The sequence below is a fragment of the Corapipo altera genome, unplaced genomic scaffold, assembly GCF_003945725.1.
Source record: "Corapipo altera isolate COAL_440 unplaced genomic scaffold, ASM394572v1 22, whole genome shotgun sequence".
NCBI lineage: Eukaryota > Metazoa > Chordata > Aves > Passeriformes > Pipridae > Corapipo > Corapipo altera.
Window position 1 is genome coordinate 9,514,501 of NW_020884886.1, and position 25,495 is coordinate 9,539,995.

At 39.2% G+C, this 25,495-nt stretch overlaps 2 protein-coding genes across 5 annotated transcripts in view; one reads left to right on the plus strand and one right to left on the minus strand.

Moving 5' to 3' along the window:
- Window positions 1-3,424: 3,424 nt before the first annotated feature.
- SOD3 (superoxide dismutase 3) lies at window positions 3,425-4,946 on the plus strand. Its single transcript, XM_027643031.1, has 2 exons — window positions 3,425-3,574; window positions 4,025-4,946. Exon 2 carries the CDS (start codon window positions 4,041-4,043, stop codon window positions 4,764-4,766), a length of 726 nt encoding a protein of 241 aa, XP_027498832.1. The 5' UTR covers window positions 3,425-3,574; window positions 4,025-4,040; the 3' UTR covers window positions 4,767-4,946.
- A 661-nt stretch (window positions 4,947-5,607) lies between these two features.
- The window catches only part of CCDC149 (coiled-coil domain containing 149), a 50,738-nt gene continuing 30,850 nt past the window's right edge, over window positions 5,608-25,495 (minus strand). For 2 of the 4 annotated variants that reach the window (XM_027642868.1, XM_027642871.1), the window contains exons 10-14: window positions 19,328-19,404; window positions 17,905-17,937; window positions 14,137-14,241; window positions 9,082-9,666; window positions 5,608-8,520 (exon numbers count right to left, since the gene is read on the minus strand). In XM_027642868.1, the coding sequence (XP_027498669.1) occupies window positions 9,083-9,666; window positions 14,137-14,241; window positions 17,905-17,937; window positions 19,328-19,404 (799 nt within the window). In that variant the 3' untranslated portion in view covers window positions 5,608-8,520; window position 9,082. The remainder of the gene's footprint in view (window positions 8,521-9,081; window positions 9,667-14,136; window positions 14,242-17,904; window positions 17,938-19,327; window positions 19,405-25,495) is intronic. The other 2 variants (XM_027642869.1, XM_027642870.1) reach the window with 2 other exon arrangements.

Below are 25,495 nucleotides of genomic sequence, written 5' to 3' on the forward strand. Positions count from 1 at the left end.
TTTTTTTTTCTCCATATAGCAATGGCAAATAAGTTCCTCCACCATGATTTTTGCAGGATGTGGTGCTGCTCATGGTCCAGTGCCAGCCCTGTGTTCACCATGCAGGCTAAACTTCTAAAACTGCTCAGTCCAGGATGGAGCCCTTTGTAAGCACTGGAGATCCACAACATTAACAGGCTGTGTTGGACAACACAATGGGCAGTAAATATCCAAAGCCACTGCACCTTCATGGCCACCCTGACAGCACTGCTGCTCCCTAAATCCTGCCCAGCTTGGCAGCACTGCTCATAGCACTACAGACAAACCCCACCCCTGCAGGCTTTGCCTGCAGACCCTCAGGCAGGTACCAGGACATGCCAGCCATCACACAGGGCTGGTGCACAGAGCACATATGATACCACGCCAAACTCAGTGCATGGAAGTTTTGGTGCCCTGCAGTCTCTAACTCACACACCAACAAATGCTGGATGCTCCTGCTGCTGCCTGAGGACCCACCAGCATAACTGGCTCCCAGAAATGACCTGAAGAAGCAGATCAAGTGCCCAAAGGTCTTGATTCTGTTTCCCTCAGGCAACAAATGTCCCCTTTCTTTCAGCTGCTCCAGCCTCAGCCATATGTGGAGAAAAGCAGTCACCTCCATCACCCACTCCTGAAGACATAAAAGCTTCCTTCTCTGGGTGTTGTTTTTATGGAAACTCATTCTATCAAAAATCCCCTGGGAGCAGATCCAAGTTCAGGAGACATGAAAAAGGCTACAGCTTGCTATAAAAGGATGCTTTCCTACACAGTGTTTTCTTCATCATGTTTAACTCTGTGCTGGACAAATCAGATGATGTGAAGTCAAACAGCAGCATAATGCAGTAGGATGATGTCACTGCAAAACAAACCAACCAACCAACCCTGAAGGTCATAGCATGGATGGAGAGCTTGTGAGCAGTCTGGTATAAAGTCCACTGTAAAGCCCATGAGTAAAGCCAATTTTTTCCTAAGTGGTCTAGAGAGCCTTGCAGAAGTTGTTTTGATGACTCTGTCTTGTATAGCCCAGGAAACTTTGTTTATAGCCCAGGACATTGTTTGAAACTCAGGATACAAAAGATCCTGTAGAACTGGAACAAAAGCAGAGGTCTATTTTTTAAGCAGTGATTGTAACACAAGTGCATGGTCAGGTTACTGTGGCCTTTCTTCCCAGTAACTGCTGTCTGCTTTAAAGGCTGCTAAGCCCATTATTTGCTCCTCTTTGTAACAAGAAAATTAAAACATGGGGAGTAGGTAACAACAGACTTTATTGATGCATCTGGTTAGTACTTAGCCACCATCTTTCAGACCCAGACTGAATGCCAAATCACTCTGGCAATTGCATTTTTTGTAGTTATCAGTCCTTCTCCCTTTTAAAATACATCTTTCTGACAGCACCTCACAGATACTATTTCCTTTTCTTTCTCTGAAGTGCAGAGCACTACAAATGCATCATTTAGCTTTGCTGCAGTCCTTTCTGTCCCTTTGATCATCTCCTTTACACCTTCTGCATTTCTGTTTCAGTCGGTGTGTGCAGTACATCAAAAAAGAGCTTTGCAGCAAGTGGGTTTTTCCTGGGACAGAATCCCAGCTGATGTAAAACAGCACAAATGCCACTGAAGTCAGCAACATTACTGTATTTTAGCCAGCTAAAATTTTGACCCTAATTCTTACTTCAAAATGCATTATATTTCAACTAAAGCTTTACAATTCTCTTGGATTGCTGACTGCTGGCTTGGAAATTTCCTTGTAGAAGTGTTAAACTCAATTGCAGTTCACTACTTTGTGACTCAAAGAGTAAACAATGAACAATGCTCCTTTCTTCCTTCCATGTGTTGTGTCCCCTTAAAAATTGGTTTATGATGCTAAGAGATGCCTTTTCTAATAGTACTTTGACTGGATGCTTGCTTCCTGCACTTTACAGACTTAAACCATCCCCCTTTGCATGTGGCTGAACATTTTTGAATCTGTTTATAAAATCTGATTACAAAACTTTCAAATTCTTTAAAACGAAGTAATTTCACAATATTACCATGCTGCAAGTATGGATTTCCCCAGCTCAGATACTGCCAGAGTTTGAACTTGGGAAAAGCTGCAAAGGAGGCAGCATTAGGCTTGGGGTAATGGGCAATCCTGGTGCTCGGCCTGAGAGTTCCACTTCCAGTGACCCCTGCATGGTGCCCAGGAGCACAGTAATCTGAACAGCCCATAAATACTTTGAAGAAAAGAAATACCAGTTGTCCTATTTCACAGACTAGGAACTGATGCCCAGAGATGAAGTAACACATCAAATATCCCAATATTCCAAGACAAAGTTAACTCTGTATTTCTAGTCCCTGGCTAATGATCCAGGTAGTTGACATTGCTTTAGCTCTACTCTATCAGACAGAAAGAAAAAAAATTGGCTCTCAGACAACTGAGTATCTTGGATCTGATGTAGTATATGATACCAGTAAGATTATCACATACAATTTTACCAATCCAGAAGCTGACAGCCCCATTCCTTACCCAGCTGGCAGGAGATGTGAACTGGGAAAAAGGATTTTCTTTGCAAATTTCTTGCATTGAGAATTGTTCCAGAGTAATAAGAACTACTCTTTTCTCTCTACAGAAACCTCACCTTGTTAAATCGCTCTTGTGACAGCAGAATCCACATTTCAGCTACAACAGTGGGAAGTGCTGTAGGTAGGGCGATGTCCTCGAGAGGAGAGCATTTCTCAGTTCATGTGATGATGAAACACCCATGAACTCTCCGCGCTCCAGACAGTTTCTGAGCAATTCCTCTGCACCTCAGTCTGATGTTGCACTGCCTCAGTACTGCTCACCTCTCTCTGAGGAAAGAAATCACTGCCGTTTCCAAAAGAAAAGAAGAAAAAAGGCCTCAGGGAAGAAGCTAACTTGGCAAGTAAAGCAGCAGACACTAACTAGCCCTAAAACTTCACAGAGAGGCATCACTGGCATGTACCTCAACATCTACAGTTTAAACTCGGGTTTTAAAAACACGGAAATTTTTTTGATCATCCATGTAGAACAGTCTATTGTTGTTCAAGCACCACTTTCAACTAACGAAGAACTAAAAATGTAAACCAGCTCCACGACAACCAGCACACAAGTGAGGAAACTGCCCAACTGTGCCTTAATAAAGCTCCTTCCTCTCCCCTCCCTGCCTGCCAAAGTTCACTTGTTTTAGATAAGTGCATGAAATCACCAAAAGGCAGATTAATTTCAAAACTTCATGGCCTTCCTTTTTCCTTCTGTTTTTTTGAAATGTCGGTGAGGACTGAGAGCCAGACTAACAAACTCACCAAGAAAGGATAAACTGTTCACTCTGCCCAAAACAAAAATGCCTACAACTTTTCCCCCTCCCTTCCTCCCTCCTTTCCCGCCTCCATCCCCTCCCACGGTTCTCCCGGTGACGCCTCCCCTGAGCCAGCGTTACCTAATTTCTACACAAACACGCAGTTCCTATAAGCATCACCTTCAAGCAGCTCTGGCTGTCTGATCACACCTCGGTTTAGGGGAGCAGAGGCGAAGAGCTACTACAGAGGGGTTCTGCAAGGTAATCAACTCATTGGATTTTTACTTTTTGTTTATAATGCCTAACTAGTGGTTAAGTAGATGGACCAAGAAAAAACTCCTGGCAAGCTGTCTTGCTGGAATTTGTCAGAGGAGAAAAGTCTCAGTACAAACTCAGAGACAGATTTAAGAACATTTTGGCTTGCTTGCTTCCTGCAGGGAAACAGAGGCAGTTTTTAAGATCAAGATCTAACGTAAACTAAAAAATCACTACTATTTGTTTTAGTCATTGGTGTAAGTTATATGTGTTTAAACACACATGCATTCTGATTTAGTTTCAGTTCATCACATTAGACAGATCTGGCGAGCAGCGGTCCCCCGGGACCATGTTCCAGCTGTTTCACTCAGCTCCCCACTGGCTGCATGTCTTTCTCTCCAGCCATACTGCTGCAAAACATCCTGAATTCTTTGTACTTTCCTGTACCTTTTGCAGGCTCTAAATTGCCAAGATGCTTCTGATTCTTTCTCTGGTCACTGGGCTCGCCCTGTCTGCTTCTGGTGTCCTGACAGACAAGGAAACTGATCCACGCCAAGAGTCATTGCATGAGATACAGAAACAAGTGAATGACCTCTGGCAGAGTTTGCTCTATCCGGTAACACGTGGTAACGAGACTGATGGGATGGTTTACGCCACTTGTGAAATGAAGCCCAGCTCCAAAATAGATGCCGACAAGCCACAGGTGACTGGACAAGTCTTATTCAGGCAGTATTACTCATATGGAAGATTGGAAGCTATTTTTTACTTGGATGGGTTTCCACTGGATAACAATCAATCTAGCAGAGCTATACACATCCACGAGCTTGGAGACCTCAGCAATGGCTGTGATTCTACAGGAGGACACTATAACCCTTTCAGAGTGAATCACCCCCGTCACCCAGGGGATTTTGGCAACTTTCTTCCTAAGGAAGGCAAAATCAGAAAATACAAAACAAATCTCTTTGCCACGATCTTTGGCCCATATTCCATCATGGGCAGATCTGTTGTGATCCACGAGCAGGAAGACGACATGGGCAAGGGCAATAATAAGGCCAGTTTGGAAAATGGAAATGCTGGGAAACGTCTGGCTTGCTGTGTGATTGGGATATGCAACAAGAACTTGTGGGAAGAGAAACTGCCTGAGGTTACAGACAAGAAGAAGAGAGGGCTCGCCAAACGTACACAGAACCTGGCTTAAGCGAAGACCAAAAGTCTGCTACAGCCTGGGCAGCACAAGGTAACTCAGGCTGCACTGCTGATCACTAAGATATATGGCTAAAGGATTCCTGTTTCCATCTACTTGCTCCTCTATGAAATGCATATCACTTTGTAGAGCGTCCTTTTTGTAAGCCTATCAATAAAAACAGCATCAACTCAACATTGTGATGTGTTTTCTTGAAGACAAAAGATTCTATTTTATGCAGTTTGGGAGTTGAATGCATGTAAGTAAGAGTGCTGATGGACATGGTCACTAAAGAGTCTGTGCTGTAAGGGGCTCTTAAGGGATTCTAAAGGAAAAAAAGTAACTAAGTATTTGCCTCCTGCAAACCTGAAAAGAAAAAAGGTCTTTATGCTTTTAACAGTGTTGGGTGTTGTGTTGCAAGACCTTGGTAATGGACTTCCCCTAGAAATGAGGGAAAGTACAGACACTTCTGTGTTGAACTTTAGATCTATTTTGTTTTTCCAGTTGTATAAGCCTCTAGTTTGTGCCTGTTTGTAACCAAGTTGTATACAAAAGTTTTAATGCTGCTTAGACAAGGACAAAGTTAGCAGATCAGAGAGAAATATTATTTTCAAAGCCAAAAAATACCAAGTGTTTTACTTCATACAAAAACATAGGAAGTAAATCAGTCAGTTTAGGTTGGGAGAAGTGACAGTGAAAAGATTTGTTGCATAATTTTCAGACTTAAAACTCTCACTCAATAAGGCTTTATTTTTTTAATGTAACACAACTCAGTAAGAATATTAAAACACCATCCCATGGCTATGAATCATCTGATACTGAGAAAAGAAAAGGAACCAAGCAGGTAGAACAAGCATATCGGGAAATGTTTTTATTAAAGATGACAAAATGTATTAATACAGTTTAACCACATTGTGCTGTTAATCCAGGCAGCAACAAAAAAGAGGTTTGCAAATAAATTAAATTGCATAATTTAGAAAGCAAACTGCAAAACAGAAGCTGGTAAACAAAATGCTATCTTTTAGAAATGTAGCAGACTTTCAGCTTAATCGCAGTTAAGATTTTGAAATACATTCCTGAGCTCATAGGGATTAAAGAAATTCCAGTCTTTATTATACAAATTCCCATATGCTTAAAAATAGTCTCATTTACAAAAGAAGCAGCATTCTAAAAGAATGCTTCTTAATCTGTCATTTTCACACACTTATTTTACAAATTCAGTGAACATTGTTTTTCCAATACCACAACATGATACTTTCAAATGAAATCCTTCCCACAGATAATGCATGAATTCACTTTTAGGTGAGACAATCTCCTTAAAATCAGTTTGTGAAATGTACCTTCCCCATATCCCTGCCACAACAGTCCCTTCCCACTTTGCTTCCCAAAGCCCAACACCAAAAAGGCTTATATATGTGGTTGTGATTTCTTCATTTTTAAAGAACTAGAAGAAGGGAACACAGGTCTAAAAAAAACCCCGAAGCAAAACAAACAAAACCACTCCCCCCAAACCTAAGGTATGTTCATTCCACAACAAAACACTAATTAAATTTACTGGGGAAAAAACCCCATTATTCTAATAGCACAACGATATCAATTAAAGCAATATCCGAGGAAGTTACTGACAAGAATATTTAATTACCTAGAGCAGCAACAACATCGCACTTTTACAAGTGTCCTGGCTTTGAAGTCTTGTGTTCCTGGGAGGAGGCTAAAACCATAGCTAAGATACACACTTGCTAGGGCAGGAAGGAGAGGGGCAGTATTGCAGCAGTGACATCGCGCTGAAAATGAGGTTTTCAGAGATCTAGGTATCTTACTGGAATTCAGTGATTGCAAAGATAAAAATGGCATCTGAGAGAGAGAATGGTATGAGGACAATTACCAGGATGTCCTAATTGTTGGGATGGTACATGACCATGCTCTCACAGAAAAGACATAGTGAAAAGAGTCAACAAATGAGGCATTAAAAAGCTGTTGGTCTAGCACTGCTTCTACCTGCTCAAATTTTTACACCAAATTCTTCACTAACTAATAGCATTAACTGGTCGTTAAGGGACCAGGACCAAAATGCTCATTCACAATCTCTGGGTCAGGAAAGACACAGGACAGGGAATGAGTAAAAGACTTCTGAGCTCAATTACGTGAAATCTTGGCCTTATTTGCTTGCCTCAGTTCTGACTGATTGATACTTAGCATTGATATTGAGTATTGATATTTAGCTCTGTGAAAGATGGAAAAGAACACATCTTGAATAAAATGCTACGTAACATGACATTCAGGCACTAAAGGAAAAAATCCTGCCACATTGTCTTGGAGATTTCAGTTTCTTCAGCTATTTCTCTTCTGACTGTCACACAAATGAGTCAATAATGCAGTCAGTTATAATTACTGGGAACAGCCCAACAGTCTTTCAAATACTTAACTCCTCTTGGTTTTTTTCAGGTAATAAGGAACTTAAATGGTGATGAGGATAATGAAATAAAAACTTTTTACTGCTTCATGTCCTTAATACACCTAAATATACAGGAAGCTTTTGTTCCTAAGTGGTGCTGCTTAACATCAGTGGAATTCTGCAATGTCCCATAACTTTTAAGGAGAATGTAAATATATTTGAGGAGCACTGGGAGTATGGCTTTATAACTTGCAGACAGACACTGAAAGCGTTACACAAATGCACCTGCTAGGGAAAACACATGAGAACAGAGACAAGCCACATTTTTCACCTTCCCACTATCACCCCTTATATTTATATGTAATAATTTACATACAGCCTTTCTTCTGCTGAATACAAACTGTTCATGGACTCTGACACCTTGATTATGGCAACACCTGCTAGCTCATCTTCCACATACAGAAGAGTTTGTCAGTACTGCTAATATAAACTCTCCTTATTCAGTAGCTGGCAAGTGGGCTGTAAAAATTTGCAGCTGGCAGTTATTTGTCAAAGAAGTACTCAATCTGGGAGGGATTTTCCTTTTTATTAGTAGTATTTTATTAAATTTGGTTTAATTCTCTCTGATTGGTTTCAAGTTCTAGGAATGAGAAATGAACATTTACAGACAATTAGGTCCCAAGCCAGCAGAAAAATTGCCTTGACGGCTGCTGGCCCGTAGAAGCTCCACAGCTGCTGAGAGTATTCTTTGTGCTACAAACAGGAGAGGAAGGACCTACCTCCCCTTCTCCAACAGCTGCTAACTTCAACGTTAAGTATTCCCTCATTGCTGCCTTCCTAGGAGCACAGTGGCACAGCTCCAGCATCAGGACTGAGCTAGAGAATGACACAGCAGCCTCCCTTTTCCCCAGTTATTATAGGAATGTTTTCCTATGACTAAACATCTTCAAAAGAAGAAGTTTAAGAAAGTGGCAACAATGCAAATAATCCTTCTACCATACCATAGACTTGTGAAATGAGGAGGAAAGGAAGAGTTATCCTTAATTCCAAATCATAGGAAAATAAAAAAAAGACACAGATTCCTTTAGAAAGGAGAACACAGATGGAGTTGGCTGAAATCTACCACCTGTTAACTCAGCTTGAGGGCTGTTCCAGCTCCTGTAAGTTGAGGAATGCAATTCCAGTAACTGAGAGAGCCAAGTAGGTGGACAGGGCATCACTGGTTCTCCTCTTGCTGTTTTCCTTGCTTTGGAACAGCAATGCTGTTTCACTCAGTAAGACTTCTGGCTTCTCTGATGATATTTCCTTCAGAGCTTCATTAAATTGGGTTCTCAGTATCTGGTGAAATAACTCCCTTCATTTTCATGAGATGAGCTGGGAGAGGGAAGGAAAAATTTTGTACAGTTGACAAAACATAAAGGTATAAAGGTTTGTAATTAGAGAACTATATACATGCAGGGATAGCTTTCAGAAACTTCCTGCAGAGGAACAGTGATCTTATTTCAAGGATGTACTTTTACAGTCACTATACGTAAAGAGAACTCAATTTATCACCCTTGAGAGACACTTCTAACCATAAAACACAGTCCAGCACTAGGACCATACATGTTACAGGAGCCTAGTGATAACATGATAAATCACTATCATTGGCCTCTTTGCTACACTAATGTAAATTACATCAATCCATGTAGAAACTTCAAATCATTACAAAAATCCAACATGACTAAACCTCATCACTAATTCTCTCCCTTAGGTAATTTACAGTTTTGGTACACTACAACCAAAACTAACAGAAAGAGATCTTTTAAAAAAAATATTAACAGTTCAGTGTAAAATAACCAACCCTAGGGCACACTGTTTCACTGATCATATTTGCAACAGCACAGACATTGCAAAAGGATTACAGTGAGATGCTCAAGGGCCTGGATTTCGTACCTCAAGCAAAACTGTTATCCAAATATTCACATTTTTCAGCAGCATCAGATGGTTTCTTGTTTTCAGATTCAGAGAGCTCCTCAAAGCTTTTATTTGTGTCTGCAGTTGTAACACTGAGCACTCCATGCCTTCCAGGGTCTTCAGCATGCACCACATCCACAGAGCTGCTATTTTGATCCCCTCTTTCATTTGGAATTTCACAGTTGCTCTCTGAGGTTTCATCACTGTCTTTCAGGGCCTCGGTTTCACCTGTTTGTTCATTCTCAGAGTTTGAGGGATCTGTGGGGTCGGATGGGTCAGGGCTGGAAAGTGGGAACTCTCCCTCTGATGAACCATTAAGCTCTGCTCCAACTACCACATTCTGCTCCCCTGCAGAAGTGCCTGCTCTTTTCCCTTCCAGTTCTGCAACTGTCAGTTTAATTATCTGACTTCCAAGCTTGTTTATTTCTTCTTCTTCAGAAGGTAGCTGGGGCAATGAAGGATAAAAATGTTTATTTTTGTTTCTGTTATTTAAATTTGTTCCCTCTGGAGCCAGAGAATCACTTGCAACAGCACAAGTTTCATCACATTCTCCCTTCTGTTCTGCTGAAAGAGAAATGGAACAGTGAAATGCTTGAGACAGTTACAGGTATTTTTTATATATATGATCTGAAGAGTGTCACCACCAATGCCAGACCACAGAGATGTTTACTTCAGTAAGGAATTTTTAAGAGTTCTTCCCTATCCCCTCCCAGGCCCATTTCTTAGATGATAAGCAATCAGCACTGTTTCTTGCTGGATATGGCCCTGTTTTGGAGCCTGTCTTTCCCCAACACCAACAATTCTAAGAGTCAGTCAATACCATAATGTAGAACATCAGGGTCAGGTAAATTTTTTCAAAGGAATATCAACTCCAAGGAAGGCACTTAGCTATGGAAATTTTTGGCACAGCTTTCAATTAATCCCTACATCACTACCACTTTCAGGGGTTAACACAAGCTTCATTTATTTGAAACTTTTCACAGGCTTTCATCCAATAATGAAGTTTTGTTATTGGTCCTGCAATGTTTCTCCTAACATAAAAGATTATTTTTATTAGCGTAACAGCATAAAACAAAGCAGCAGTGGAAGAATTTTAAATATATCGTTATATCAAAAGGCAAACACTGAACAAAATGTCAGAATAGAGAAAACAGCAATGTGTAAACAAACAGCTTTGTGAAAGAGGGAGAATTTGTCCTCATACCATTAGAAAACAAAAGGCCTCATTGAAAATAAGCTTGCAAAGTGAAGTAAGAAAAATTAGGAAAGGCCAGAAGTATGCCTTCATTGACAGCTTAAAATGACTCTTGTCATGCAGATGCATTACATTTTAGTATGTAAGCAATTACTCTGTTTTTCTCACAGGGATCCTGCCTCACACAGGGCACAGGACAGCCCAGCTGCAGGGAGGACCAGCCTACTGTCTCTATCAGACCTGTCTCATTTATAATTTGGGAGCTACTGAGTGAGTGAGACAAGGGTTGGCATGAAGGGAACAGACACTCTTACAACCATTAAGGAAGCTAGGGATGCAGTGCTGAAGACCTGGAACTAAGTCTGTGGGAAAGGCAGGGATAAATTAACTTTCAAAAGGTGATCACCCACTGGATCTAATCCTCATTATCTGAGCAGTCAGCTGGAAACCTAGGAGCTTGATGTGCAGGACTGCTCTGCTCATGTTGTATATCAAACTGCTCAAATAAGAGCCAAAATGTATGTACCTTAAACTGGCACTTGAAATTAGCAGGGACTCCACCTTATTCTTTGCATGCCTCAGTTTCCTCCCTCTTACAGTAGGATAACACCAACCTATCACCTTGCTGCAATTTGCTGATGATAAATTATTTCTAAGCACTAAATCACCAAAGAAAAGTTCATAGAAAAATAGTACTGTTTTCTTCAGGAATGCTTGAAATAGCTCCCAGGGACAATGCATTCAACAATGGAGCAGAAAAAAAACCCTGAATAGCTGTTCATTAGCAGCTATGATACTCAAGTACAATCTACCCCACAACACTGGGCATCAGAAAAAGTGAGATTTGGTGAAAAATATAGTGTTTAATTTATATGACTGTACTATGTCATTATGGAATTTCACACAGGAAATACACAGTATATCCTACAGACATCCACCATCTAGATTAACTGAAACAATGATAACAAGTACAGACTAAAGGAGGCTTTGATGAGACCAGGGTAAGCGGATAGATTGGATAAAAAAAGCCTGCAAAAGCCCTCTTGATTATCTGCAGATCTAGCTAGGGCAACACTTAATGCATTATAAGAAGTTCTGATAAAGATAGTATGTTTGTTCAAAAGCTAAAAACATTCCTTGGATCAAAGAGGCACAAAATATCAGTGGTACTGTTTAAAAGATTGCATCTGACCAATGTGACTTCAGGTCTAACACTTACAGATACATAAGAATTTCATTGCTATTCTGATTATCAACTGTTTTCACTTAACTGATCATTCAATAATAGGAAAATAAAAGTAGTTTTGTTTTTATTTCAGTAATACTTTAAACCAAGAGCATACTTGCTTGGTAAATGAAGGCAGATAAACACATTCCTATGTTCTTCACAGCTGCCAAGCTGCCCCAGATTTTGAAGGTACACGGTATAGATGAAAAATTGCAATATGCCCCAAGCTCTTAAAACCCAACAGCAGTCATTCTCTATGCAGAGTGGTACAAAAGGCACCAGTGCATCACTCCATATAGATGCTGAATGCAGAAGAGCTGTGTGACTCCAAGCACAGGGACATGCCCTACAGCTGAAAACACACTGCTTCCTTTCCAGGCTTTGAAGGCCCCAAATATCCTTCAGAAAAAGCATCTGGAGTAGCAGAACAGGTTACTGTTGCTCCACGTACTGCTTGAAACTATGGCTTTCCCTGCGTGGCTGGTAGTATATATGTGCTCATCTATGTCACAGAAACGTTGGCCCAGTTTAATTATCACAGAAGCAAGTTTTGTCTGAGTTCTCACTGCAGGTTCTTAGTTACACTGGGACACAGGCAAGGAAAAAACCAAGCTGTTTGGGCAGGCAGAACAGTAAGTTACTAACCTACTCCAGTTTTATGACAGAATTTCTGTGATCGGCCTTGGTTCTTGTTACACTCAAGAGACGGAGAGGAGGAAAGAAGGTGACGACCTACTGGGAGCTGATTCTTCCTGTGACTGCCACAGGTTTAATCCTTACCTGCCTTTTCCTCTCTAAGGCTGCTTTCTTCTGCTCTTCTCTTCCCCTCCCTATCTCTCAGGTCCCGCTCTATATCCCTTTGTTTATCCAGTCCCTACACTCACTCTGCCCATTTCTCATCCACCTTTCTATCTTTTTATCACATCTTGCTTTCACTGCCTGTTCCTCACTCCTGTGCTCTGACCTCTGCTCAGAAAGATGCAGGTTCTCCCTCACTCAGACTTTCTGTCAATCCCCATGTACTCTAGTCCTTCAATCACTCGAGAGTCCTGATCTCAGTCCTTCCTCTCTTCCAGGTTTTGTTCCCTCTAAGTTTGTATTGTCTTGAAGGAACTCTGCATACAGAGTTTTACCAGCACTGGTGGCACAAAGAAACTCAACAAAAACATTGGTTTGTTTTTAGCAGATGAGATTTGAAAGTGAATCATTTAGAATGGGGTGAAAACTGCAGCCTTTTTTCTCAGGGTGGAAACCTTTTCCCCACATTTCAAATTCCTTTCAATTATAGATACACTAAATTCTTGCATGTTTAAAAAAAACCCCAAACCCCAAACAAATGGAAGACAAAAAAGCCCACCAAAACCATGTGGTCATTGGTATTTAATACCAAAAAAGTAATTTGGCTGTCATTAAAAAAAAAGTCAGCTGAAGTAGAAAACACAGCATGGAAAGCTTCAGCACAGAGCTAAGGTTTGATAGTGTTACAAAGCAATAGCAACAGGGTCTGATGAGATGTGACAGGCAGATCAGACTGCCTGTCTGATCAGCCTGTAATCACAACTGTAATACCAGCCTCACCTAGGACAAATACCTAAAGGAAAGAGCCTAATGCCACCAAGTAAATACTTTCAGTAACTGCAGATTTAATTAAAAATCAACAATTAAGTAGGCAAAAAATAAATATTTATGAGTTATTATTACTCACCAGAGAGCTATTCACTATAGTTTCAATTCTTATTTTTAGCAAAAATATCAGCTGATCAAGATCATAAAAAAAAAAATCAGTCTGGCTGTCAAGTTTTATCAGATGATGACATGGATTATAAAGTCAAAATTAAGCCACAATCTATTTAGTTTCAGGACTAACAAATAAATTGTTTATGATACTTCATGGTTAGTTGAGAAAGATCTGGGCATACCAAAATGTTATGCCCATTAAAGAGTTTATCCAAATGCCAATAAGCAAGCATAATAATCCATCTCCTATCCATAATGAAAAACTAAGGGGGAAAAAAAAAATCAAGGTTATCAGCAAAACACTATCTTCTGCTACTGTCAAGTAAGTTTAGCTTGATTTTGGAGCAATGTTAAAGCTTGCCATTGGAGAAGGATTTTTAACAAAACACATGCAAGACTATAAAAAAGCAGTCAGTTTCTCCAGGAAAATGAGTTGGGTATTTCAATGTACCGGGCACAATCAGGAACCCATTCATCTATATATCACCTATAATGCAGGAAAGTGCTAAGCCAGTTCCACAGGCTGCTTCCTACACTGCATTTCAACTGAAGGAAAAAGCGCAGGAATCAGTTAACTGTAACACAGATGGCATGAATAACTTCTCACAGTATCAGGTTACCTGGCTGGAAAATTCTTTGAGGTGTAGGGCCTGATCCCTAGTCCTGTGCAATCTATTCAACAGTAATTTTTCAATTGTGTCTTTGCTATTCGTACTGGGACCACCTGGCTGCTTTACTTGTGGATGATTTATTCAATCTCTGTGACCATCGAAAATTTGCCTTCTGCTATCCCAGCATGAAAATTTATTACGTTTTATTTGGAAAGAAATGAGTGCTCAGCTCTCATCATGTTCCTTACGTTCCAGGTGCTCACCTCGTACTTCAGCTTTCTGTGGCTTATCAGTAAAAGACAATGGTGACCTGGAGCGCTGCAGCACGGGCAAGGTTGGGTCACTGAATGTTATCGTATCCTTTCCACCTGGAACAATCTCGGTGTTAGAACCAATAATCCACCAATTACATCCATTGTGCACTAATGATAACCAAACATATCCTACAATTTTTTAGCAATGTTACAGAAAAGTACAGAACAGGAGAAGCATCTCAAATGATCCTTTTTAGAGCATGGAAAAAACCCTCTGTACTGGATCTGGAACATGCAAGTCAAATGCAGAAAAGGTGTATGGTTTTACCTGCAGTACTGAGTAAAGGCCAGATTTTGAAAGACCAGGTGCTGTATGCAGCAAATGCTATTAGCAATTAGCATTCCATTACAAATATTAATAATCAGATCATACCAAAAGTTTTATAAAGAATAATGGATCATTTGCATGCTATTACCAGCAGGTGTTCAGCACTGACTCTTTACTCTGTATTACTCTGCATCATGTGATACAAGAAGGTTCATAATTATGTCGTTTTACACTTCAGGCTTACATATTATTCTACAATACTCCCTTAATAAATACTAAAAGCTTAGCATAACTAAGAACTGAGGGAGCAAACAAGTACACGTTGCTGGGGAACAGGACAGATTTTAATCTGAAAATTACAAAAACATTTCTGAGCATTTTTGTTTTAAACCAAATGGAAAAGGGCAATTTTCCAGCTCTTTTGCAGACAAAATAATGCAAGAAACTCTTCATCTGAGGACGCTGCTGTAGATGCCTAGTCTTTACATATTCTAGCAATACAAACAGCAACACCTGCAGATCCTTTAGGAAGTCCTACACTATTTAGGATGGTCATGTTTTTAGCAACTGACACTACCTTAAACCTAGAGAGGAAACAGTAGGAACTGTGCAAGATCAGCTAAGTGTGGTGGTGTGGCCTCCAGAACAACTGCCAACCCATAAGTAAAGGCTGGGGAGGCAGCAAGCTACTGCCCTATTTATCTCCATGAGAATGGACATTTATGTAACAATCACTTCTCACCTCTAAATCTGTTTGCACCTTTCACCTTAATGCAACATCCTAAATCTAATCACCCATCCAAGACAAAGACTTTCAAAAGAGCACCAGGTCAGGAGATACTTGGAATAAATCCAGCTCTGAGAAAGTTCTGGTACCTACTGTGGAATAATAAAAATGAAGCTGTTCCCATGGAGTCTAACGGGAGGACCCCAATCCCTAACTACTTTTGAACGCACTGGCTGCAAATACCTTGATCCTGAAGGTATTAATGATGTTTTTATACCGTTATCCCTATGTTGGGCAATACACTGCAGCAATATGAATGCAATTAATGCTTTTGAAACAGGGATCTTGCCAAGCTTTGATCCCCGAAGTATGCACCAGAATTCTGCCTTTGCCACAGTCAGTAACAAAAAACAACATTAACTAGCAGCAAAGAGGAGAACCCCCCCAGTGTAAGGCAAAATTATTTAAAAACAAAAAAAAGGCAAACCAAATCCGATGGCTATTTCAAAATGCAAAAGCCCCTAGATGAATGTACTTTCCTGTAACAGTGAAGGAATTTTGTACTGGAAGAAATAAATCATACAGGGAAGAACTAGTGAAAACACCCAACATATAGTCACACCAGTCAAAAGCAGACACATATCCAGAAAGATACAAAAGAATCCAACAGAGGAAGTAAAAAGATGATGAATAAAAATATTGAGGGGAGGTTTCAATAGGAAAGTAGAAAGCAGAGTATTTTTAAAAATTTAATAAAAAAAGTAAAGCCTGAGCTGAAGTTCCTGAAGATTGCAAGACAAGCTTCAAAAAAGATATTTCTTGACTTCCAGCCAGCATTTACACAGTAAACACATTTGCTTTCACATTTTTCTCTGAAAACCAATCTGGTTACAGAAAATAAAGCTAAGCTCAGTATCCACACATCTTAACAATAGATGTGGCTCAAAGAGTCTGATGCATATTTATTTATTAACAGTGACCCATAACCATTCATGAAGGAGGGACATAGAGGTACTGCTACACTACATTCTGAGAATCATGATCTGAAGTTGGATTACACACAAGGAATTTCAACTATCTGCTCTGTAAACTCAATTTCATAACCTTCATGTTCCTCTAATGAATTTTTCAAGAACTTTAGTGAAAAGTATACTGATTTCAAAACACACAGAAGTTTTCAGTAGTAGTAAATTTTTCATTTTCTTCTCCAGGGTTGGGTATCCTCTTATAGCCTCTGCCGCACCCCACACCACTGTAAGTGGCTGCAGCCACAGCAGCTGCTGAGCCCGTTAACTCTTTCTTGCCCCTGCTCTGCACCGATTACTGCAGAGCAAGAGGCAGCCCTGAAACTCTCTTATCATCCCACACAGAAAAAGGATGAGTCATGGATGGTTCTTTTCTAAGAATTTTTTCCAGTGGAAACCTGGAATTTTCTGGAAATGATAGATTTAAAAAAATTACAGTATAACTTATCTGAATGTCTAGTGACATCAAATTGTGAGAGGAATAAGGTGGTGTTTATATATACTATTACTGAATACATTTAACATATTATGTGTGCATATCTGAACCACAATGTACCCAAGACAAAGCAAAGAATTAAACGTTTCTGTGAACATCACATTCTCTGCTCCCTTCTCAAGGCAAGTAGGATCATAAAAAGATAATCAAAGCCAAATCTATGCCCAAGCTTGCTTTCTTTTCAGCAATGAAAACAAACCTCATAAGAGATTAATTTAATTAAAGCCCGTTTCCCAAGCAGGGGAATCTAAAGTCTGTGGTAGGCATAACTTCTACAGAAAATGAAATATGATACTGGTTTCACCTTTTCAAAAATTAAATATGCGCTTCCTCTTGATTTAGCTTCCCCATAGTTCATTCATACATTTCTCAAAAAGCAGATGACAAATATGTCACCTAACAAAAAATCAGAAGCGTTCAAAATCTTTCTTCAATAGGATCGAGTATATTAACACCATTTGGAAGATATTATTATCATGGTGATGGTGGATGTTATAAATGTTATATGAACAATGATGTCCAAGTAGGAACATTAACTTCAGATTAAAAACCTGAAATTTATGATGTGCATTTCATTCAGTGCTAGAATGGACATCAGCTTTTATCTGCATTTTTTTTCAACGATGAAAACTTCTAATCACAACCAAATAATATTTTTTCGCTCTGGATTTAAGACTAAGTAGAAGAGATACTCCCCATGTTCTGCTCCTCACCCTAACCAACATTCAGCTGCAAAATCCACTGTGGTATTCCCACACTATTTGTTATGCACTGTTGTTTTACAGAGCGGAAGCTTTACATGCTCTGAAAAGAAAACTGGTGACCCACCAGGTGTTGCAGTGCTCTTTCTGACCACCTCGGGATTAGAGTGCACTTGGAAACAAAAGTGCACTTCTGATTTAAAAGGCAAGCAACAAATCAACAAACCTTGGGCCTCAACAGAACTTGCAATCCAGTGTAAAATTCCTTTAGAACTTTTAAGATCATCCTCTCTTACTACTTTCCTTAACGTAAATGAATTGTCATGTGGAGGAGCCTCTATTTCTCCTGTGGTCATCTAACTCATTTGACTGAACATCTTAATCTGCTGGATAGAAAAATGTTCAGATAACATTTCCATTTCCATTTATTTACATGCAGCAACAATATTTAACGTACTGCTAAAATCAGTCACTAAAAATATATGTTAAGCAGAACCTACTCCCAAATCCCACTGAGACATTGTAGCTCAGGCCTTCAGGCAGCAAAAGAAAGGAAGGAAAAAGACAGTTGTTATTATATAGACATTAATTTCTTTTCTTACCTACACAGATCAACAGTGGTGCAAGAAGTTTCCACTTCCATTTTTTAAAATACATTTTGCAAAGATTAGAAATGCTGCATTTAATAGTGTAAAAATTTCATGGAACACTATTTTTGAAAAACAAAACAAAACAAACAAACCCCTACGGTACCTTGAACCAGTGAGTTTATAATACACATCTGTACTAATGTACAAAACTGCTTTAGCAGGGTCTTAGACAAATATTTCACTGGCATCTTTTGAAAAATATGGGAGGGACAAATGCACTAAAGCACACTATGCATGCTAGGTGCCTAACTGAGGAGTAATCCATGGAAACAAATTTGGGACCTGTAGTTCTGGAAAGAGTCAAGAAGAGAGCCAGTTCCAGAGAGGTGATTGAGAATGCCCACAATGGGCAAGCTGAAGTGGAAACACACCACATCAGCCCAAACAGATGAACAGCGTAGGTTTGTCCCAGGGGCTCTTCAGCTCTGTTAAATGTTTTCTTCTAGATGTAAAAGTGAGATAGAAAAAACACAGAGCCAAAAACCTAGCAGCCTAAACCACACTCCCTCCCACCCCCAGCAGCACTGATAGGAAGCTGTAAAAACAACAAAGCCTAATGATGCAAACACCAACAATGGAGTAGCATAATTTACAGTGGTTAAAGAAGACACAATTAGGTGTAATGGGAAGAAAAGAAGCAAAAAAGTAAATGTAAATTAAATATTGCACATTTTCCTAACAATGAGGTCTATTAGGAAGCAGATTAATCTCCCATTACTTGAGTAATTCAAAACCAAATAGAATACTTAAGACACTACTGGGAATAAACCTGTTCTGGAGAGATGGACTGGAAAATTTAGGACCATTTACATTTCCAGTTTCTAAGAGTTTATGATTCTACAGAAAAAAAAATTTAAAAACAGTGAAAAAATCCATGGAAGTTACAAGAAGTACAAAATTAATAAATCAAATTTGTTGAAAAACATAATGGTCAATAACCTGTGTAATATTTTATACAATGTTTAAATAAAATAGTTTCCTTTTGTTTTGTCTGTAGTCTATGGAAATAATTTGATGATTCCCAACATTTAAATCCTTTTTTTCAGTATTTTTCAGGTTTTTTCCAATGCATATTGGACTTAAGAGTTAAAAAGTTTAGTGATTTTTGGCTTCACCTCAGTAAATATTAGACATTTCTAATTTTGCAAATGTGTTGAAAAGAACATTTGCAAAATAACCATCATTACAAAAAATTATAGCCAAACTTTTCTTAAACATAAATATACCCTTGAAAACTAAATAATGCAAGCTATCGTCTTGAATTTTTACTAACCTGGAAGACTCCACAAGCCAGCAATTTCCAAAGTTCTTAATTTCTTTTCTAGTTCTGCCACTCGATTACCTAGAATTCTTTAGAAAAAGAATAGTTGTTATACTAAGGTAACCAAAGTGCAATTGCTTACACCTTACAGCTGAATTTTTAATTTGCTTCTTAACTAGTGCAGTAAATCTGTATACAGTCATCTCTTTTCACTAAAAGCAATGGACAACCTCCCCCAGAGTTAAAAATTAAATATATTTGTCTAATCTATCCCATGGTTTTTTAAAAAAAAAAAAAAAAGGCCTAGGATGTACTGGACTTTCAATCTTAGCATTCAGGAAAGACAAAGAATAGCAACTCACAGTATTTCTACCTCCTTGCCTGCAAATATCACTTTATTTTCTCTATAGCTAAACCCAGAAGGTAAAAGCTACACAGACAAAATATGGAAAATTCAAGACAACATCTAGATTGATTCTGAAGTTCCAAGACACAATTTTGGCCTAGTACTTTATTCAGAGAGGTTTCTCTATCACTAAGATTGCTTAAAATGGCAAGGAATACTTTTTCCACTATACCTTTTTTTTAGCGTTGAACTGTTTTCTCCTTTACTAAAAAGCTTCAAGCCCTTTGGTGCCTTTATCACCCTCTCTTAGTTTTCACTGCATTCCTTGGGTCATTTCTTTTGTATCTGATTTCATACACAAATACTATTTGCAGTTAGCTCTCCTGCAGGATTTAACTTTTAGTCTTAATTCTCTCCCCAGATCAAATGAGAGATTTCTATCTTGCAAAGAAAGCTCTTTTCTCCAATGAATTTTTGAAAGTGTTTCACAGGCACAGCAAGTCTCCTGGAGTCAGAAGTCTTTAAATAAATCCCAAACAATACTCAACAGACTGAGAAACCTAGATGAGGCAGCAATTCTAAACATGACAGCACGGATTATGGACAGCAGGTTTTACTCATCAAATTACAGCAACAGAATAAGTCAGTTAAATTTGAACTGAATGCTGAGAAGCAGCATATCACAACACAGCAAGGCAACAGTATCTTCCCATGCACATCAGAGCTGTGTAATACTGCACTGGAGCTCTCCAGCGAGGGCTTTATGTGCAGACATTTGAGCATACTGGGAATGGCATTACTGACAAGATGGCAGATTCTGGGAAGGACATGAAGAATAGCAAACCCAGCAAATATCAAAGGGGCTAGAAAAATTGATTAACAAGGACTAAATATTTTTGTGAGGGCTATGCAATGACACAACAAAAGCCTGTAAGTATTTTAAAGACTACAAAAATATCAAGATGAGAGGCGGAACATAAAATGGAAAGAGAAAGCTTATAATAAACATCAAAGAAAGCACTGAGAGGTACAGGGGTATGTCAGCTAAAAAGAAAACAGTTCATCACATTCAAAAGCAGAGAAGACATTTGGAAGCAGTTGTGTTTATTTCCCCACTGAAACTCAGTAATCCAGTATGTTACCAAGGTTATGATGGATCTATTACTGTCTTCTCCAATAAAAAGCAAAATTATTCAAGTCTAGATTTCACTTTCAGAATGCTTTCCATCTGGTATGAAAGATTCAGTCTTAATAACTCTATTTTCATATCCCAGAGTATGGCCTGACATCCAGCAACTGCGCTCTGCAGCACAGCGCAACAGCTGACAGGGAAAGGCACAGAGCAGCTTTCAGGGAGCTCCACCTTGCACACAGGGAGCCCATTCCCACCTTCCTGCCTAAGGCCTCACCAAGGGTCAGCTGAAGGACATGGAGTTCCCCAGGCTTAGAGGGGCAGGGAACAGAGAGATCATGCAAGACTTCTTTCACAGCATGTTGGCTCAGGCAGGGAGCTGATAAAACAACATTGATTTGGCTAATGATTGTCACCACAAATGAGTCAGAAGTTCAGCACTTCTGCCAGGAAAAGAAAAAAATCCTTATTATTTTAGTAAGTATTTCACCAGTAGTTCCAGGATAAAAAAAAGGGGAAGGATGCTACCCTCCCTGCCAGCTAGCCATACCACAGAAGGAAACTCAACCCTCTGTATCAAGTTATTACTACTGCTCCTGTTATTTAGGCAACAAGAGCAAAGTTACTTTTCTCTTGCTTCTCTTAAATTTTGTAATTAATTTATCAGCTGTACCACACTATTTCTAAAGGTTTTGGAGAAAATATATCCTGATAATACCTACTGAATTCTCAGAAGAGGTGCTGAGCTACTTTTTAACCTTTGTTGCAGGTTCTCACATAGAAGGATCATTCTGCGTCTCGGAACAACGGTTGGCAAAAGCAGAGGACAACACTTAACCCTGCTCCTTTCATTCAGAAAGAGAGCAAAGTACATTCAGTGATGAGTATGATTCTAGTTTGCCTCAAAAAAACATTATCTCAAGACAGGTATGAGAGAAATAAATCCTAAGTAAAGCTGTAAGTTCTTATAGAAACATATTTTGCAAGATAAATGTGTAAGCCATTCTGAACACAATGTGCTTTTTCGCATTTCTTTCTTTCTCCTCTGACCTCCAGATAATTTGCCATTTCCATATCTGCTGTGGGAAGACTGAGCTGGGTAGGCCTACCCAGGTAGGTATTTTTAAAGGGGCTGCATGGGCTGGTAGCATCAAATTCCCTAATCTGTTTTTTTGTCTCTAGAGCCAGTGGACCAGATCCTTCAACTAAAACAGAAGGATCATGTCGTGGACCCAGGTTCTCATAGCTATTTCCACTGTCCTCTGGTCATATGTTTAATACAACAAAGGAGTTAGTCTAAGCCTCCCTCCAGGATAAAGTTTTACAGAAATCTATTGCTCTTGAAAAAGCAGCAATGCTCCCACCTGACTTTCTGGCTCTCCCACAGTTTCCAACATACATGGCCATAATCTGAAGAGAGCTGTGGTGATTTACAGCACCTGAGCTCCATTCACCTCACTTTCAATTTACATCTTGCTACAAAAGACATACACCCTCATACAGATACAGTCATCTAAATGCCTGTAAATAGAGTCTGTCACAATCACATATCGAGCTCTACACATCACACGGAAACATACTCAAGTTACAGACTGACACAATCCTTTTTGTAATTTTGGTGATGTCTGAGCTTGCCCAAGTTAGAAACGTTAAAATTAGTGCAACATGTCTGACCAGCAGAGCAGCTTCTACACTGATCTGGCTTGCATAGGTGCTGAGAATTTCAGGAACAAATTGCACTAAAAAGAATATCTAATAAATGGTTTATTGCTGGCAGAACAAAAAGGATATTTATCCACCTGCTAGACAGGGTTAGGACTGTTTGGTTTTGCATTTATGTAACTACTTAATCTTGCAATGCACTACTGCATATAGAATTAATTTACAACTGCCTTTTCAAATTAAGCTAATAGACTTGTGAGGTAAAACACTGGACCTTCCTTAAACATAGCATTAGTAGCTACCAACCACCTAGGAAAAACAATCTGTTTTCTTCCCAAACAACTACTTTTTTTTTCTGAAAACTGAGGCTAAAAAGATAAAGGCTGGATTTAGTCTACTTGTTCCTCAGCACAAACTCCCACAGCTCCTTTTATCATGCCACATCTTTAGAAAAGCGGCAATAATACTAGTGTGTCTTTTCCAAGAACAATTGGCAATGGATGTTTTTAACAACAGTGTAACAGCAGAAAGTCAACTTCAACGGCGCACCCAAATTCTAATTTACATTAAAAAAATCCACAGCTTTGTTATTGCTTCAGCTAATCAGAAAACAAATCCACCATTCTGCTTGTGTAAACTCATATAGTCAACTCTCAATCTGCAAGCAACAAAAGAGGTTTAGACTTTAGAGGAGGTTGACTGTATGGAGGAAAGTAAGTTGGTATGGTCTGGAAAGTCTCATTTACTGATAATAAAATCATCACTAGGTCAAAAAACTCCCAAATATCAAAAGCAGAACTTCTTCCCTGAATGAAACATTTACCCCAAAATCTCACATTCTTTACGCAATAAATCTGACTTTCTTCAAACAACAATCTTTAAATCTATCTGTGTCCTCCAAACATGCTCTTTGTGAAGAGAAAGATTTCTACCTTGTGATTTATGCAAAACTTTTTGTTGTTACAATTCTCTCTAGCCCCACTTCCTTCTCAACTTCCTACTTTGAATGAAGAAATGTCTTTAACAAAAGCACCCATCCATACTAGTACCAGTTTATGAACCTGCATTTAACTTGTACACTGACCACACTCTCACCTCCAACCTTCTCCAACAGATGGACAGTTTCTTGCCCATTTTCAGAAGTCAGAAGTCTTTACTTTTAGCTCTTTACATGGAAAATAAGTGCCCCCAAAAACAGTTAATGCATCTCAAATAAAGGATGTCTTTCCTTGATGTCCTTTCTCCATTTCCCTTTTTCATCTTAGTTTTTGTATGTCTTAGGTGCTTCTACTTGTAGTGGTTCCCATTCCTCCTAGTCCTTAAAAGCTTCTTTAATCCAACTAAAGCCAAATATGACAAAAAGAAGGAGCATACCACATAGGAGTGTTTTTGAGGCTCTTCACTCAACTTGACCAGGATTTATCTTTCTTTTTTTTTTTCCTCTAAAGCATCTTGAACTATCTACGACACTACAGTTCTGAGTGCACTTGTGATCTCGTACAGATGTGGAGTGTCACTTCCCTCTGAGACCTGATCTTCTGTTGGGCAGAGAATACCAGTTTGTGCATACATCCAACCTCTACTCCTGGGGTTATATGTGACCCATTGGGCATGCAGACAAAAGAACTGTATCTCCTTGTGAAGGCTTATCTCAAGAAAGCTCATACTCAATAGCTGAAAGCAGAGACTAGCATCAGAAAGCAAAGCCATCATTGCAGTGATATTTGAGAGCTGCAACAGACTGCACATGATCAAAGAGAAATACAAAGTTATGAAAGAACTTTGCAAAAAAAGAAAGAGCACGCAAAATAGAACACCAGGAAGTGATAAAGTATCAGGACGTAAAAGGCAAAGATTGGTTATACCTGGAATTAACAAAAGTTTTCTCTGGATGTTTTTCTTCTGATGTTACATTAGCAGTAAGAAGTGAGTAAGCAGGGATTAGCCCTTCTTTAGCACTGCTCTGTGCAGGAACTTCTCTTGCATCACAGGACAGACAGACACAAATTGACTGAGCTACCATCAGATAGATCTGGGCTACATTTTCACCGCTTTAGAATCCCTTTAGCTGATAAGGCATTTGCTGTCTCAAGGCTATTACGAGTAGCTATAAACTGCTCCTCTACTTCTGTTGCCACATCACTAAGAATTATGCAATGGAGTCCGTCTAGTATCTAAGTTATCAATTTTCAAAATGAATCATCTATTCTAGTGCAATATAGTTTACTTCAGTACTACTACTCCTTCCCTTCATGAAAGATGTCTGTCTGTTGCTGACATCTGGTCCTGATGTGCTTTTGAGAAGCCTGAATAACCCCTGATTACCAGTAGTGACTCAGGGTTTAAAAAAAAAAACCACAGAAGAAAGGGGGGGAAACTGAGCACAAAATATCAGAATGTCAGAAAATGTGTCAAAAATTATTATATTCTGTCATGATAGGAATTGTACAAGCCACAAAGAATTCTGCTGATGAGCAGAAGAGCTAAGAGTAAACAAACTCTTCTTGAAAGTTCAGTTCAGATTTAAAAAAAAAAAATATATATATACAGTAGCAATCCAACTGTGTTTATCTCCTTCAACTTTTGGTTAAATAACTGTAGGAGCAACATCTACCACTTGTAGGACACATAGGCTGCTAGCTTGAGACAAATATAACATTAACCTTTTCAGACCCTTTTCTAGGTGCAACATTTATTATCCTCACCAGTGTTCATTAAAAAATTCCTACATTACGACCAATTATTACAAATCTCCTCCAATTCAAGGATGTTCTTCCTCCCTGCAGCTTTTCTTTAGCCATCCCGACAGTCTTCCTGCTAGAAGTCTCCCCTGTGATATTATGGTTCATCTTAAACCTGAGCAGCAAACCAATCCTTGCCTAGCAGAGGCAGACATGTCTCTGTCAACCTCAGACTTTAATTTGAAAATGTAATTTTTCTCTAATCACATATGTCTTAAAAACTGAAGAATCCGCCAATTAACCACGACAATGAATTTTCTGTGAAAATGTATCTTCTTTCCCTTTTCCCTGAAACTCCC

Bases quoted from the DNA above. Each gene is read 5' to 3' on its own strand.
- SOD3 (XM_027643031.1), top strand. From the start codon at position 4,041: ATGCTTCTGATTCTTTCTCTGGTCACTGGGCTCGCCCTGTCTGCTTCT.